The sequence below is a fragment of the Esox lucius genome, chromosome 12 (genome assembly GCF_011004845.1).
Source record: "Esox lucius isolate fEsoLuc1 chromosome 12, fEsoLuc1.pri, whole genome shotgun sequence".
Lineage (NCBI taxonomy): Eukaryota > Metazoa > Chordata > Actinopteri > Esociformes > Esocidae > Esox > Esox lucius.
The window spans coordinates 13,021,232-13,037,853 of NC_047580.1; the positions used below are offsets into that span (position 1 = coordinate 13,021,232).

The following is a 16,622-nucleotide window of genomic DNA, read 5'->3' on the forward strand; positions in this document are numbered from 1 at the left end:
TCCAGGAACCTCTCCTAACACCCAATGTGATCCAGGAACCTCTCCTAACACCCAATGTGGTCCAGGAAGCACTCCAGACACCCATTGTGGTCCAGGAGGAGCCTGTCCCCACACCCAGTGTGGTCCGTCCAGAGACCAGGCTGTATTGGATGTGTGGGATGAATAACACACGACAGTTGAGAACTAGGGTAGCCCTGATTTATCCCCCAGCTGGTAGAGTGTCTCAGGCCCCACAGAGGTACTGGTACCACATTTGGTTCTGGGATCTAGACACCCAGGAGGACATTATATCCATGATGGATAGTTTTTCTAAAAGACTGATAGCCCTGGCTACCGGAATAAAGCCCCACCACAGGATGACCAGGGAGACGTTGGTAGGAAATGAATCAATAATGATTCAAGATTGGTTTCCCACGAACAAACCTACCCAGAAATATACTGACCCAGGTGAACCAGGAACCACTGACCCAGGTGAACCAGGAACCACTGACCCTGGTGAACCAGGAACCACTGACCCTGGTGAACCAGGAACCCCTGACCCAGGTGACCCAGGAACCCCTGACCCAGGTGACCCAGGAACCCCTGACCCTGGTGAACCAGGAACCCCTGACCCAGGTGACCCAGGAACCCGGTGACCCAGGAACCCCTGCCTCAGGTGACCCATATACCTCTGGCCTAGGAACCAATAGACATGGAACCATTGGCCCAAGAACATCTAGAAATAGAACCTCTGGACCAGGATCCTCTGCCCCAGGAACCTCCAGAAATAGAACCTCTGACCCAGGATCCTATGGACATGGAAACACTGACACTGGAGCCTCTGATATGGGAAACACAGAAAACTGTCCTGTGGTCTGACAAATGAAAAATTATTATTGAATAATTATTCTTGGGAATCAGGGCACAGCGTCTTCCAGACTAAAGAGGAGAGAGGCCATCCAGCTTCTTATCAGTACACAGTTCAAAGGCCAGCATTCGTGATGGGGGTGCATTAGTGCACATGGCATGGATGACTTGCACATCTGTGAAGGCACCATTAATGCTGAGCAATATAGGTTTTGGAGCAACATGACTATGTCTTTTTCAGGGAAGGTGTTGCTTATTTCAGCAAGACAATGTCAAACAACATTTGCGCGTATTACAACAGCATGGCTCCGTAGTAAAAGAGTTGGGGAGCTTAACTGACCTGCCTGCAGTCTAGACATGTCACCCATGAAAAAAATTGAATGCATTATGCAATGACAAATACGACTAAGGATTCCCCAAACTTTTGAGCAGCTGAAATCCTATATCAAGCAAGAATGGGAATACAATTCACTTTCAAAACTACAGCAATAGGTCTCAGTTCTCAAACCCTTACAGAGTGTTGTTAAAAGAAGAGGTGGTGCAACACAGTGGTAAAGATGCTCGTGTCCCAGCTTTTTTTAAATGTGTTGCTGGCATCAAATTCAATGTGGGCATGTGTTTTTCCAAAAACAATGACGTTTCTCAGTTTCAACATTGGATATGTTACCTTTTGTACTATTTTCAGTTAAATAGTTTTTATGTGCATTTTATACAGCATCCCAACTTCTTTGGAAACAGGGTTGTAATTCAATTGGTTTTATCCCATAACTGAACATTGGCTTGGCAAATTAGCTATGTTCTTCCAGTATGGTTTTCCATTTGTTTTTGAAAACCTGGACTGTGCTTTTCAGTTGATTGTGGTTGCTCTGCTTCCAGTGCAGCAGCGTCAGGACGGACCAGGTTGTCGTGTGTTGTTGGTGTGGGCACTCCTCTGCTCCAGCACAGGCATGACCCTGAGGGACAGGCCTCTTGGGTTCAGGTTTTCTGAAGGGAAACGTCACTCTCTGGGATTGAATCTCATGCATGTTAGTGAACGCTTTTAGCTGTGAAATATTTGGTATCAGACGGCAGAACTGCATTTTCCTTCCGTCATTCCCCAACCCCCTCTGTGTCTCCCTCCCTCCCCGTTTTGCTTGCATTTAGCCTCTTCTCCTTTGTCCATCCTGTTCCTCTCATCTCCTTCCCTCACTAACCCCATCTCTATTTTCTCCCCATTTGTAAAAGAAACACCACACATGTTCCTGTCAGGCCCTTCCCCCTATCCTCCAAGTCCACCCCATCCTCTGCTTTCTCTCCTTTTTTCTCTCCCTCTCTCTTCTTCCCCATCTATTTGAAGCTGCTGTGTCAGTCCAAAAGGAGTGGCTCATTGTTAAACCCCTCACTGTCTCCCCTCTCAACCTCTTTCACTCTTCTCATCTTTCTTCCCCTCTCTCTTCCTCTCTTTCTCTCTGTCTCCTACTGTTCATCTTTCTGTCTCCCTCTCTGTCTCTTTCTCCCTCACTGTCTGTCTCTCTCTCTCTCTCTCTGCCTGTCTGTTTCTTTATCTCTCTCTCTCTCTGTGGCCATCCTGTTCTGGTCTGGTGCCATTGACTTCCATGGAGTGTGCTCTTTACAAGACTTGAACCCAGGAACTCGTCAGTCTGCCAGCCTTTGACTCTTGTGGATCCGTTAGTGTGTCACAAGCAGCCCAACGTACCACAGGGGAACGGAGCAGGCTGTCCCTCCCACCCCTTCCCACAAAGCTATTTCATTCCACATGGCCTCTCTCCATGAATATTGGAAATAATTCAGTCTGTGAAAGATGACAGGCAAATGCACCAAATGAATGGTTGTGTGCCTCTAAAGAGGAGTGGGGCTGGGTTACTATGTAGTAGTAATGGGTGTGGATACTTCTCATTTCTTCAGGCACATACATGATGCAGCGGGCTTTGCCAGGTAACAAACCTTACCCATGTCCATGTGTCTCCGCAGCAGACACAGCACTGCAGCAGTCGATCATAATTGCATGAATAATGGCTAATGAGTCATTAAACATGTTGCTGTCAATCAGCATATAAATGTATGTATGTATGTATATGTATATGTGTATGTATGTGTATATATATATATATATGAATTGTTTATAGGTGATTGTTCTTTAGAATATTTTTATATTTAAACAACAATAGAATTGTCACATTGGACGTGGTATTTTACTAGACTAGGCCTAATTAGATAGACTGAAATGATATCCCTGTTAGTCCCATATCCTGTATGTATGTATTAATGCATTGACTTGTTTCACAACACTACAATATTGGTACAGAGATCCAGACAATGTACAGAGCTGAATAAGCCCTCTCTTTCTCCCTCTCTTTCAGTAAGCGTAGGGAGGGTTGCATGGGACTGCAGAGCATGTGATTTGTCATCCCCTCCTCTCTCGTTACTGAATCCTCCTCCTCTGCCCATCCTCTTCTCTCCTCCTCAGCAGTCCCATCCGTCCCTCTGTCCCTCCTTTCAGCAGACCGTTAAATGGCCTTTTTGTCTCTACTCTTCTAAAGCATACAATCACGTCTTTTCAGCAGGAGAATTAGAACAGGAGAAGTCCCCTGTTCTCCGCTGTCTGTCTGCCTCCTCCCCATCCAGCAGCAGCCAGGCTAGACCGACCCCAACCCACATACTCTCTTTACCGCCCAGCCTGCCCAGCCCTGTTGCTGTGACCCGCCCACTGAGGCAGGATCCACCCTGGGAGGGGAAAGAGGCAGAACCATGGAGGGGAAAGAGAGAGACCTTAGGTGAATGACAGTTAGTATTAAGTGGGATTGGTGAAGGCCAGGCTGTTCTGTTCTTCAACCTACAATAAGTCAGGCCTTTAGTCAGCCTGCTAGCCTGTCAGCCACCTAGTCGGGCATTCAGCTAGTCAGCCAATCAGACTCCTAGCCAGTCAGTCAGCCAGCCATCAAGGCAACTAGTCTGTCAGCCAGCCAGTCAGTCAGTCAGTTCTCCCTCCATGCTGGTGGCATCATTGTTTACTACTCAGCGCTCGTCATCATATCCTATTATGACTTGACTGGCTGCCCAGATTCCACATTTGCTGTATTTTGCAAGCAGCTCAGCTGTGTAATGCCAGGCAGTGTATGATGTTATTGGCATTATCGGGATGATGAGGATTTGTATGTTTTGTGGTGTTCTGAATAGCCATTGTGGCTGGGTTAGTGCTGGCTGCTGTGTGGGTCACACTGTAACACTGAGAGGTTGTCACCGGGACCGCTGTAGGAGGGCCAGGCAGGCAGGCAAACACGCGCTCCTCCCTCTGGCTTGTTGCCTTTCCGCCGCCTCCTCCCCCCTCCGGGCTCCCTCTGACCACCCTCGACCCCCATGCCATCCCCCCGTCCCCAGAACATGAGCCTGCCACTGCCTTTGTGTCACCTAGAACAATGAGTGTCTTTCTCCCTCCCAGCCCCTCGGAGGCTCCTTTCACTGACACCCAAAGAAAGGTCCATCCACGGCCTGCCGGACCTCCAGGAGGGGAGAGACGCTGGGCTTTTGTTCCCTCTGTCACTGGAGGAGACTGTTGTTCCCCCAGCTGAACTCTGTTGTGTGTGTGGCTCCTGCTAAGTCCTGTTGCCCCTGGGCTGGAGGCAGAGCTGAGTACTTTGCCAGTGGTGGTCCAGAATGAGAGCTCCATGGTGGAGGCAGAGCTGAGGCCCCTGGCCGAGGCAGAGCTGAGGCCCCTGGCCATGGTGGTACAGAGAGAGGGGGCTCCACAGTGGAGGCAGAGCTGAGGCCCCTGGCCGTGTTGGTCCAGAGAGAGAGCTCCATGGTGGAGGCAGAGCTGAGGCCCCTGGCCGTGGTGGTCCAGAGAGAGAGCTCCATGGTGGAGGCAGAGCTGAGGCCCCTGGCCGTGGTGGTCCAGAGAGAGAGCTCCATGGTGGAGGCAGAGCTGAGGCCCCTGGCCGTGGTGGTCCAGAGAGAGAGCTCCATGGTGGAGGCAGAGCTGAGGCCCCTGGCCGTGGTGGTCCAGAGAGAGAGCTCCATGGTGGAGGCAGAGCTGAGGCCCCTGGTCATGGTGGTCAACAAGAGTCTTATTACCGGTTGCCAATTAGAAATTGCAGTTTTCCCCAAGGATGGAAACTGCTGAACTGTGCAAGCCCCACTCATCAAAGACAAGACGCATCAGTGGTGTGAAGAAGTGACGAGAGGCACTTCTTCACACCTGTGTGTGTGTGTGTGTGTGTGTGTGTGTGTGTGTGTATAGTCTTTCCCTTCATTAAAGACGGTGCTGGTAGATGAGGGTGAGGCTTTAATTACGTGGTTTGTGGCTTTGAACTCCAAACTGACGAGGGCCCCTTTCAGTTTCAGTCAATCTGATAACCTTCCTTGTGATCACATGACTGGACAACTTTTCAACCAGAATACACTATCATTTATGTCACAAAACTGGGTTGGCCAATCTTATTGGGTCTACTGCTTAAGGACACACACATTCTACTGAATCGTTCTTTTAAATGTAATTCCAAAGCGAGTTTTGGGAAGAAAAGTGGAGTGTCTTAACAGAGAAAACAATAATTTCTAAGGGTGGGTGTATTTAGCCCACCCACTCTGCTATGGCGTGCGTGTGTGTGTGTGTGTGTGTACGTCCACTGTTATGTAGGAGTATGTGTGAGGGTGTCTGGACACACATGGCTGTCTGAGCGACTGTGTTTTACCCTGAGTTCCCCAGGCATCAGAGGTGAAGACTGTTGGCCGTGTCAGACTCTTCTGAGACAGTAGAGGTCAAACTAAGCAGGAGGTCTGTCCTGCTCAATGCTGGCTCATTTCTGTTCATCCTTCTCTCTTTTCATTCCTTCTCTGCCCTCTCTCCTGGTCCCTCTCTCCTGGTCCCTCTCTCCTGGAACTTGCCTCCTGCTCCCTCCCTCCTGGTCTCTCTATCGTCCTCCCTGCTCCACACTCTGAGCGGGCCGTTCTGTCTGAGGGGGACAGCTGTCACTGCTGCAGCAGAATGGGGGGAGGATTGCCAATGTAGGGAAGAGGGACAAATATGAGGAGAGGTGGGGAGAGGGGCAGATATCAGGAGGTGGGGAGAGGGGCAGATATCAGGAGGTGGGGAGAGGGGTAGATATCAGGAGGGGAGGGGGACTAGGGGCAGATATGAGGGGGGAAGGGGGTAGCAGAGAATGCTTTGTTGCTATGGGGATGCCAGGGCCTTGCGGGGAGCAGCTCGTGCCGCTTCTTAGCGGGATAATCCATTGTAATCCCGCAGAGGGGAGTCTGTGCCCCCCATCCCTCCAACCCCCACCTCCCTCGGGAGATTGGAGAAGTGGTAGTGAAGGAATTAGCATCTGTTACTGCCTGCCTCAGGTCAGCTCCACTGAGGGGGGGGCTCAAGCTGTCAGAGCCTACCAGAGTCGCAAATGAAAAACGACAGGGCCCGCACCATTATATCACCCCCCAGCCCCCCTCCCTGGGCCCTCCCATCGGCCACCAACGCATCCGTCTAATCAACACCGTGGCCCCACTAATGGCTGTGAAAATCGATTGGTCCGTATTAAAAACCAAGGGGATGATTGTATGGACGTAATAGCGCGAAACACGGCAAGCTTACGTTTGTGCGGCAAGCCGGGCCATTTGTGATTAGTGGTGACTGAAGGAGAGAGGTTTGACTTTGGGATGCTCTTTGCGGTTGGGGACACACCTGTTCACCTGGCTACACCTGGGGAGGCCTCAGTCACGCTCCTCCTGGCCCTGGTACAGCTGGCACAGAAACCAGAGGAGCCCATCGCTCCCTCCCTCTTGTAGCTAGCCCCCCAAGGGCCTGTTGTGCACACAGGGACGTCTTTGTTTAATACATACGGCCATGTACACACAAAGAAACCTACGACAGCGTGTGCCAGGACATAATCCAAAACACACACTGACCGCTCAGAGACCCCCACTCCACACATACCAGCCCAAACACCCAGTAAACTGTAGCCTATACATATGTGGCCCTGTCTGAATGAAGACGTCTGTGGGTCACACTGGAGTGTACCATGTGACCCGCCTCAGCCAGGAAGTCACATGACCCCATGGGCACCGCTGTGGTTCCCTGGTGGCTGACCTGAACTTCCCTCTTCGGGCCACCCGTCTTTCGTGCTTCTCTACCGCGCGCTCCCCAGACTTTTTCACAGGCCTCGATAGCGGTCAGAAATAAACGCAGGGGCACGAGCTGTCACTTAGCAACGGCGGCGGAGAAGAAAGCGTTGCTCCGCGCACGTTTTGGGCAGAACCCCGTTAAATACATGAATGCGGTTGCCAAGTTGGCCGGGCCTGCCTTGTTGTGACCGTGTCTGAATCTGTGAATGTCCCTGCTCACAGGCTACATGTGAATGTGCTTTTGTGTGAGGTTGTCTGTGTCAGTGGCTAGGGACTCGCCTCCAGTCTGTGCACTTTAGTGAATGTGTTGTGTGTTGTGTGTGTCCTCTCCCACATGGCTGAGCAGTATTTTTAGCTTCATGCTTTAGTTCCTCTGATACAGTCAGACTGAATCGTGGACAGACACTGTTTTTGGAGGCTGCTTCACTGTGAGTTTCTCCCTCTCCCTCTCCCTCACTCTTTCTCCCTCCCTCTCACTCTTTCTCCCTCTCTCTCTCTGTCTCTTTCTCTCTCTCTCCCTCTCTCTCTCTCTTTCTCTCTCTCTCTCTCTTTCTCTTCACAGCTTGAACTAGAGAACTGCTTCTGGCTATTTTGTTTATATGGCAAAGGGGAATTTAATTTATTGAGTCATTGCTACGTTGAAGAAACAATTCCCTTAATTAATGGCAGCTTTTAATATGTCCAGTTTATTCAAATCCATGTACAAGAGGTAGGCTACAATAAAAACATAGATTTACGCACCTGCTCTGGCAAAATCTAGAATTGCTGCAACAGATTGAATCATGTTGATTGAAATGTTTCTCTCTTCTTCCTGTGGAGGGAATGGAGTCCGGACAGACCTATTGGTCTTTTATGATTTATTGCCATTTCTTTTCATCAATGAGTTGTTATTGTCAAGTCTCACCGCTGTGGGAATGGATGGCGTATATCTTCGGTTAAAGTAGAAACAAGTAGATCACTGGTGAGGACAGATTTGATTTCAAAGGGCTACAGTGGTTTAAGGTGTGCATCTGTGAGAATAACGAAACGCTGTTATGTAGCTGTTTGTTGTCCCTGGTCAGCTGAAACAAGCGTGTTTTGCGGCGTGGCGTTTGTGTGTCCGTACCGTTCCGTGCTCGGGTCTGGACGCCTGGTGGTGTGTGAGAGAACCGTTGGAGAAGAATGGAGCTGTGATGGCAGCTGCTGCGCCCTGCTCCTCTTCCTGTCTCTCTGCCGTGGAGGGCTCTAACTGGCTCCCTCACTGGCGCCCAGAGAGGAGCATGGGTAAAACATTGATTGAGTGTCTAACCCCCACGCCCTCCTCCATCGCTCCTGGTCCCTTGAGCCTGCCTCTGCCATGGCTGCTAAAAGGCGCAAAGGCTTTTTAGGTGTGTGAGTGTGTGTGTGTGTGTTGTGTGTCCTTTTCTGCACTCCGAGAACCTTTCTTGCTTGGAGGTGCATGGGCTTTTTAGCTGTGTGTGTGTTAGTGATCACCTGTACGTGTGTGTGTGTGTGTGTGTCCTTGGTTCTCAGAGAGTGTTCCCCTTTTAAACAGTCCCCTTTACCCCCGTGCCCCCCCTGCCTGCTGAAGACCCCATGTATCAAGGTCATATTCAGGACTCCCAGGGGCCTGAGGCCCTGTCACTCATCTGCACACAGACAGGGCAGATCTACTCTTCCAGGAGGGAGCAGGGATGGGATTCCTTACAAAAGGAACAAACAGAATAGAAACTGACAACCCTTCAGCCAAAATATGCGTCTTATATTTTGCCCGATCGAAACCGAAGGAGACGGACAGGGAGTCCAAGAGTGAGAAATTGAGTTTTTGCTAAGAGGAGAGATTCAGATACAAATGAAAAGCAGTGTTGAAACCAGGAATGACTGAGAACATCTCCCCAGGAATGACTGAGAACATCTCCCCAGGAATGACTGAGAACATCTCCCCAGGAATGACTGAGAACATCTCCCCAGGAATGACTGAGAACATCTACCCAGGAATGACTGAGAACATCTACCCAGGAATGACTGAGAACATCTCCCCAGGAATGACTGAGAACATCTACCCAGGAATGACTGAGAACATCTCCCCAGGAATGACTGAGAACATCTCCCCAGGAATGACTGAGAACATCTCCCCAGGAATGACTGAGAACATCTCCCCAGGAATGACTGAGAACATCTCCCCAGGAATGACTGAGAACATCTCCCCAGGAATGACTGAGAACATCTACCCAGACTCAGTAAGGAGACTGGTCCATCACTGTAGCTGTGGATAAAAGCACCCGGCTGTCTGACTCGGGCTGTCTGACTCGGGCTGTCTGACTCGGGCTGTCTGACTCGGGCTGTCTGACTCGGGCTGTCTGACTCGGGCTGTCTGACTCGGGCTGTCTGACTCGGGCTGTCTGACTCGGGCTGTCTGACTCGGGCTGTCTGACTCTGGCTGGCTAACACTGGCTGTCTGACTCTGTCCATGTCCTCCCCACTCAACTTTACTGTAGCAGCATGTCGGTCAGTCTATCTCTGTCTGTCTTATTAGTTAGATCTTCAGTGCTACACATCCTAACCTACCCTGCGTGTTCATCTGTTTGCCATATTGTAATTTGTTGTCTTTGAACATGAGCAGGTCTCCTCCCGGTTCCTCCCCTCCAGTGGTCTCCAGGGTTCTGCTGATAGCTGGGTATGGTCCTGTAGAACGGGGAGGATGCCGAGGGCTGGGTGGTGTGTGGCTTTAAGAGCAGCAGAGCAGGGTGGTTCCCTCAGCAGGCCACCAGCGTCTCACTAGGGGGGATTTATGTTGAGCTGGCAGGAATTAGGCTGGCCTTGCTCTCAGAGCACTTTTTATACTGTAATAAATACACACCCTTCCTTCTTACACCCCCCCCCCCCCCCCGCCTGTCCCTTTCTCTCAATCTCTCTTCATCCCTCTCGCCCCCCCACCTTGCACTCCAACCTTCTACTATCCCCCTCCGCTTTCTCTCTATCTCTCCACCCCCCTCTGACCTCCTTCCTACTTCCTAGCCTCTCATCTCCCTCCTCCCCCTCCCCTCACTGGTCTGTCTTTTCCCCTACCTCGCTCTACCATGGAGTAACCCATTCTCTCATCCCTCTCAAAATCTCCATCTCATCTCTCTCCCTGCTCTTGCTCCCCCCACCCCCCGCTTTGTCATGGACCTGCTCTGTGGCTCTCCTCTCCTTCCCTACCTCCCTCCCTCAGTGGAGGCTTTTGAAAATCTGACCCCAATACTGCCCTTGCTGCACACATGCTCTCCAATCGCCATGTACGTTTTAAGCCCAAATCTACTCGCACACCCACACGCACACACTCGTATACACTTTAAAATACACACTCATATATATATATATACACACATGTACACACTGCGAGAGACACATGAGACCCTCTCTCACCCACTCTGAGGGTTATGCTCTGAAGGTAAAATGAAGCATACAGTCCAGGCAGTGTCTATGTGAGAATAAAGGTCTCCACCCAACACAAACCTACCCTACCCAACACCACTCTACACAAACCTACCCTACCCAACACCACCCTACACAAACCTACCTTACACAAACCTACCCAACACTACCCTACACAAACCTACCCTACCAAAACCACCCTATACAAACCTACCCAACACCACCCTACACAAACCTACCCTACCCAACACCACTCTACACAAACCTACCCTACCCAACACCACCCTACACAAACCTACCCTACCCAACACCACTCTACACAAACCTACCCTACCCAACACCACCCTACACAAACCTACCTTACACAAACCTACCCAACACTACCCTACACAAACCTATCCTACCAAAACCACCCTATACAAACCTACCCAACACCACCCTACACAAACCTACCCTACCCAACACCACTCTACACAAACCTACCCTACCCAACACCACCCTACACAAACCTACCTTACACAAACCTACCCAACACTACCCTACACAAACCTACCCTACCAAAACCACCCTACACAAACCTACCCTACCCAACACCACTCTACACAAACCTACCCTACCCAACACCACCCTACACAAACCTACCTTACACAAACCTACCCTACACAAACCTACCCTACCAAAACCACCCTACACAAACCTACCCAACACCACTCTACACAAACCTACCCTACCCAAAACCACCCTACACAAACCTACCCAACACCACCCTACACAAATCTACCCTACCAAAACCACCCTACACAAACCTACCCAACACCACCCTACACAAACCTACCCAACACCACTCTACACAAACCTACCCCACCCAACACCACCCTACGCAAACTTACCTTACCCAACACCACCCTCACCATGCACATGAAACAATACTCTATCTTAGTCATAATAGATCTTTCTCTGTGTGTGGTAGAGAGAGTCTGACAGAGATAACAGAACAGGGAGGACAGTGGAAACCAAAAACACACAGGCCATCCATCAGTGTGGCTCAGTGGCAGAGCCAAGCACCAAACCATCATTTATTAACCAGCTACCTGGTTGGGTTGAGGAGGCTTACTTTTCCTGGTGAGGACTACAGAGTGTTTATGTGTCTACAGACAAGTCAACAAGCTGGGCTCATGGATGGTCAGCCTAATGTTAGTTTGTTCTGTGGTGTGTGGGGCAGGCTGGGGAGGGGGTGTTACTTCCCGCTCTCTGGACTCTGAGTGCCTGTCTCTCATTAATAAGTATCACTGGCTGCCTGGACAACACTTCTCTCTTCCTGCCTCTCTCTCTGTCTGTCTTTCTCTCTGCCTGCCTGCTGCGCTGTGGTGGTAACATGTGTGTGAACAGAGCCACACCACCACACTGTGTTCCATGGGCATTCATACTGACTACAACAGCTCCCTCTACTGCTAAAGGACGGTACTGACCCAGTGAATTCGTGCCTTAGTTGGTTCATACTCAGGGTGTGATAGCTCTCCCTTCACTGCAATGTGTGGTTTAAGTCGACCGTCCTGTGGTCCTAACTGGAGGCTCTCTACGTGTTTCCCCAGACGACTCGTCCTCAGAGAGCGGCAGCGGGAACGGCATGCACACCATGACCCCTCCGTCCGCGGGCGGTGTGGCCCCAGTGTTGGAGGGGGCCATAGGGGGACCCCCCTACAGGGAGGCAGTAAACGGCAATGCCCCCGCCCCGCTTGACTTCAGCACCACCTCATCCTCCTCGTCTGAGGACCAGCAGGCACCGGTCAACCTGAGTGAGACCCGATTGGCCGGGACACCCCTCATAGGACCGTTCCAGCCCGATCTCCCAGAAGAGCTGCGCAGGAAGTACACGGTGAAGCCCCTCCCCCACGCCGACAGAGACTCAATCAGGGACTATGGCAACAAGGTGAGGCCTGTCCAGACCTAGGTTTAAAATTTACCTCAAATACTTCACAAGGGGTTGATGAGGTTATACAACTTTTTTTTGCCCCCATTAATTCAACTATTTCATTGAAATCTATGATGTAGATGCCCCTTGCAATGGTATTCCATTGTTATCTTAAGGGAGTGGCTCTTTTGAGTGGTATTGTCTGAGTGTTCATGAATATTCATTTAGGGGGCAGGTAAAATATTTAGAATGCTACAGGGATTCACATTCATGCCAGCATGAGTGGGAGGATTAATAGCACCACTGTCTTGTGTTGCATGATCTGTCCCCTTGAAACAACGAAGAGCCCACAGTTGTTGGACTAAATACATGTTTTGAAAATATGAACGGCTGGGGCAAAGATGAGTGAAGCGTTTCACTTCCACAGGGATTTAAAAAATCTAAATTAGATATGTTAAAGGCACTACAACCAGTTAAAAACAACCAGATTACAACAACAGTCAGATTGATCTAATTCTGTACCACCCCCCAAAAAAATCGCTTTTAAAAACTGGCCCCAGGGTATTGGAAAAAGCTATATGAGGTTCCCATTGAGATCCACAGTGCAATTACCTATCAGATGGGAATCCAATACATTAGTCTGGCCAGGAAACCACAAGGGGACTGATCACTAGAACACTGAGAAGAATCCTGGATGTGCTTGTGATGAACGGTGATAAACATCCTTTCAGATGTCTGTGAAGGACAGGGCCACTGGGCCTGTATGAAAGGAGACAGGGATAAAAGGCTGCTCCTGCCTGCCCATCTCTGGCTATTGAATGAGACACGCTTCACTCTGACAATGCAAGCTCGTCCTTGAAGACATCTTCTTTGCCACCTTATCACAAACTAGGTCCAGAATGTTACTTGGCGAGTATGTTTACTGTTCGCAAACGGGCTCAAGCCCAGGTCCGTTTTGAAGCTAGTTAAAGACAAGTGCCATTGGAAGGAACTGACTAGGAGACGGGTTTAGTAGTGCTATAGGTCTGCTTTCCTCACCACTGAGGTTGTGCAGGCGGCTTTCTGTGTCAGTCAGCATACAGACAGGAAACCTTAACCTTGCTTTCCCTTCTGTGCCCGTTCTGTGTGTGTGGGAGACAGTCTCCTCAGTACAGCTCAGGAAGCTATGACTCGTTGAAGATGGAGACGTGTGCCGAGGACCTAACGGTGAGCAGAGCAGCAGACGACGATGACGACGACCACGACGATCACGACGACAGTGACAAGATCAACGACGCTGAGGGCGTGGACCCTGAGAGACTAAAGGCCTTCAATGTAAGAACCCCTCTCGCCTCAGCTACACGCCCGCGCTTTATAAGAGTTACCCGTTACCTGGCTCTCACATCAGGAGAACTCCGGTAGACTCACGGCCCCCTACGATTGTTCTTGTCAGATGTTTGTGCGTCTGTTTGTGGATGAGAACCTGGACCGCATGGTGCCCATCTCCAAGCAGCCAAAGGAGAAGATCCAGGCCATCATCGAGTCGTGCAGCCGTCAGTTCCCGGAGTTCCAGGAACGCGCTCGCAAGCGCATCCGTACCTACCTCAAATCCTGCCGCCGCATGAAGAAGAACGGCATGGAGGTACCTACTGAGCTTATTATACCTCCTCCCTCTCTCTGCTCTTCCTCTCTCCTCCCCCTCTCCTCCCTCTCTCTCATTCATTCCCTTTCTCCCCCGCATGTGACTGGTCTACTCTGGCAGGACTTTTCCCCCTCCACCCCCCACGTTTTAGACCATTTCTTGGCCAAAGTCCAGTACAGCAACATTACGAGTCATCATCATTGATTTAGTTTTTGGCTGGTTCCATTGGTTCTTAGATCAGGGTGTTATCATTTGCTATTTAGCTGATGCTTTCATTCAAAGTGAATAGCAGTCGTGAATGTATAGATTTTATGTGTAGTTGCTCCCAGTGGGATTGAACCCCACAATCGGTGGCGTTGCACACGGCGCGCGGTACTGAGGGAAACCCTGTTCAAATGGGAGCACTTAGTTGGGTTGTGCTGGGTGTCGTTCATTCTAATGGACACCGTCAACACCGGAGACCCCCAAGGGTTTTAAGTCTCCAATGTGAGACGGAAACTGCATGCTTTGACGTTTTCCAAACTCTTTTCCGTCTTCAGCTCAGCTAGAGTCCAGCAACAGAACAGGAAGTTACCGGCCTGGCTCGCTTGGTGTCTACTGGACTTGCTAGAAAGTTACAAAAACAAGTCGATGAATCACAACAACAAAACATTTCGTATTACCTCCTAAAACGATATTTCTTCTGCTCCGTTGCTGTGTGCGCTGCGCTGCCCCCCTGTGGTCAACAGGTTCATTTACAAAAAGCTGGGATGTTCGTGCTATAGTGCCGAATGTGCACGCAGCTATATGCTGTAATGGTGATTGCTCTGACAAGATGGCTAGAACCAGCTTCATTAACCCTTTAACAGGGCGCTCCGATGGGGGGATGAATTTGTGCTGATTATCTCTCCCCTGTCAGACACGACCCACACCACCTCACCTCACGTCAGCCATGGCTGAAAACATCCTGGCAGCTGCCTGTGAGAGCGAGACACGCAAGGCTGCCAAGAGGATGCGCTTGGATGTCTACCAGGCTCATGTGAGTGCTCTGATTCTGTGTGTGTGTGTGTGTGTTTTCAGGTGGGTGGACGTTCTGTGTACGTCTTACAATAGCCAGTGGCTGTGTCTAACCTTGAGTATATTAAATCCAGAATGTGTAAGTAGGACTAAAAACTCCCCCTCTCTCTCGTCTCGCCCCCAGGAGGAGCAGATAGCACTTGACAAGCCCAGTTCACGCGAACCGGCCTCCCTGGCCCACTCTGCCTACTCCCTGGCCGCCTCGGCCTACTCCCAGGACCAGCTCTACAGCAACGGTGGGCTCAACTACAGTTACCGTGGTTACGGGGGCCTTGGAGCTAGCATGCAACACCCAGTCTCCCTGACAACCGCCACTGCTCAGAGCAACGGTGAGAGAGCATGCTTCACGTCTTTATTTGGCTAGCGAATGACACTTTAGAGTAGTAGAATGCCTTAGTCTACATGAAGCATGTTGCTCCCTCTGTAGCGTCACCTCAGTCAGACTTAGTAGAAGCGAACTGACAATACATTCCTGACCATATTTAGATGTAGCAAACGTTTCAAAATATACAGGGGAATGTACTTTAAAATATATTTCCCACTGTTGATAAGTGGGTAAGATTTTCAACGTAATGTTTTTAGTGAAATGCGCCAAAATTCATGTCTTCATTTGAGCGTGGGTTGTCTTTCCTCCAGGCCCTACTGACCTCAGCATGAAGTCCCTGGCGTCCAACTCTTCATCGGCCAGCTCCAACAGTCACGGAAGGAACGGCGGAGGGGGCGGGGTCTCGGCACAGCTCAGTCCTACAGAGATAACAGCCGTGCGGCAGCTCATCGCGGGCTACCGCGAGTCGGCCGCCTTCCTGCTCCGCTCGGCCGACGAGCTGGAGAACCTGATCCTGCAGCAGAACTGAGCCGGAAACTCCTACTCTCGCCTCCTCTCTCTGTCAGACTCTCCCACGTGACACCTAACAACCTACCGACCACTTTCCAACATCCATCAGTCTGTGATACATCCTTCGCCTGTTCTCCCCGTCTCCAGGAGAGAGGCTAGCCACAGTTCTGCCTTCATCCATTCTGCCCACACCACACCCCTTGACTGTTCTGACGTCAGTGTGCTGAGAGGCAGAGCACGGTCTGTGAGGAAGTCAGATCATCGGTTATTCCTCTTTTGATTCATCTGTAAAAGAACAAGCTCTCCCAGTCAGAACAGCTCTGCCTCACTTCCACGGCTGTGTGGAGAAAAGTGGGATGACAGGGAGAGAGATGGAAACGAGTCCCCCCTGGTGATTTGGGGAGGAGTGGAGGGGCTTGAGCACTGGGGAACACTGCAGGGCTGAGTTGAGGAGAGGGGAGGAGAGCGCCCCCTAGTACCAGGAAGCGAAGTGGATCCCTTTTGTGTGCCAGGAAGCTGAGTGCGCTGCAGTAAACCACATTCATGACTCACCAAGCTTGCAATCCAGAAAAACAATGAAAACATGACTTCTTGATTAGTTGTAAAAAAATAAATAATAACAATAACATTGTTGATGGCGAATAGTTTTGATTTTTTTTTTTTAAACCCATTGGTTATTTAGGTTCTTTTGGCTCAGCTCCGAGCTACTGAAAAAGTGTTTTGACTGATCTAAAAGATAGCACTAACTATAAAGAAGACACTTTGAACCACACTTTTGATGAACAGAGGCTACGGAAAAACACTGGAAAGAAGGAGAGGCAACAGGTGGCGCTCGCTGTAAA

The 16,622-nt window shown here is 50.3% G+C and overlaps 1 protein-coding gene across 4 annotated transcripts in view; it reads left to right on the plus strand.

Annotated features, from left to right (window-relative positions):
• Positions 1-16,622, plus strand: part of nol4lb (nucleolar protein 4-like b) — a 94,996-nt gene extending 78,374 nt beyond the window's left edge. For 3 of the 4 annotated variants that reach the window (XM_010875727.4, XM_020052035.2, XM_020052036.2), the window contains 6 exons: positions 11,949-12,286; positions 13,409-13,582; positions 13,701-13,889; positions 14,788-14,907; positions 15,070-15,274; positions 15,582-16,622. In XM_010875727.4, the coding sequence (XP_010874029.1) occupies positions 11,949-12,286; positions 13,409-13,582; positions 13,701-13,889; positions 14,788-14,907; positions 15,070-15,274; positions 15,582-15,799 (1,244 nt within the window). In that variant the 3' untranslated portion in view covers positions 15,800-16,622. The remainder of the gene's footprint in view (positions 1-11,948; positions 12,287-13,408; positions 13,583-13,700; positions 13,890-14,787; positions 14,908-15,069; positions 15,275-15,581) is intronic. The other variant, XM_020052034.2, reaches the window with a different exon arrangement.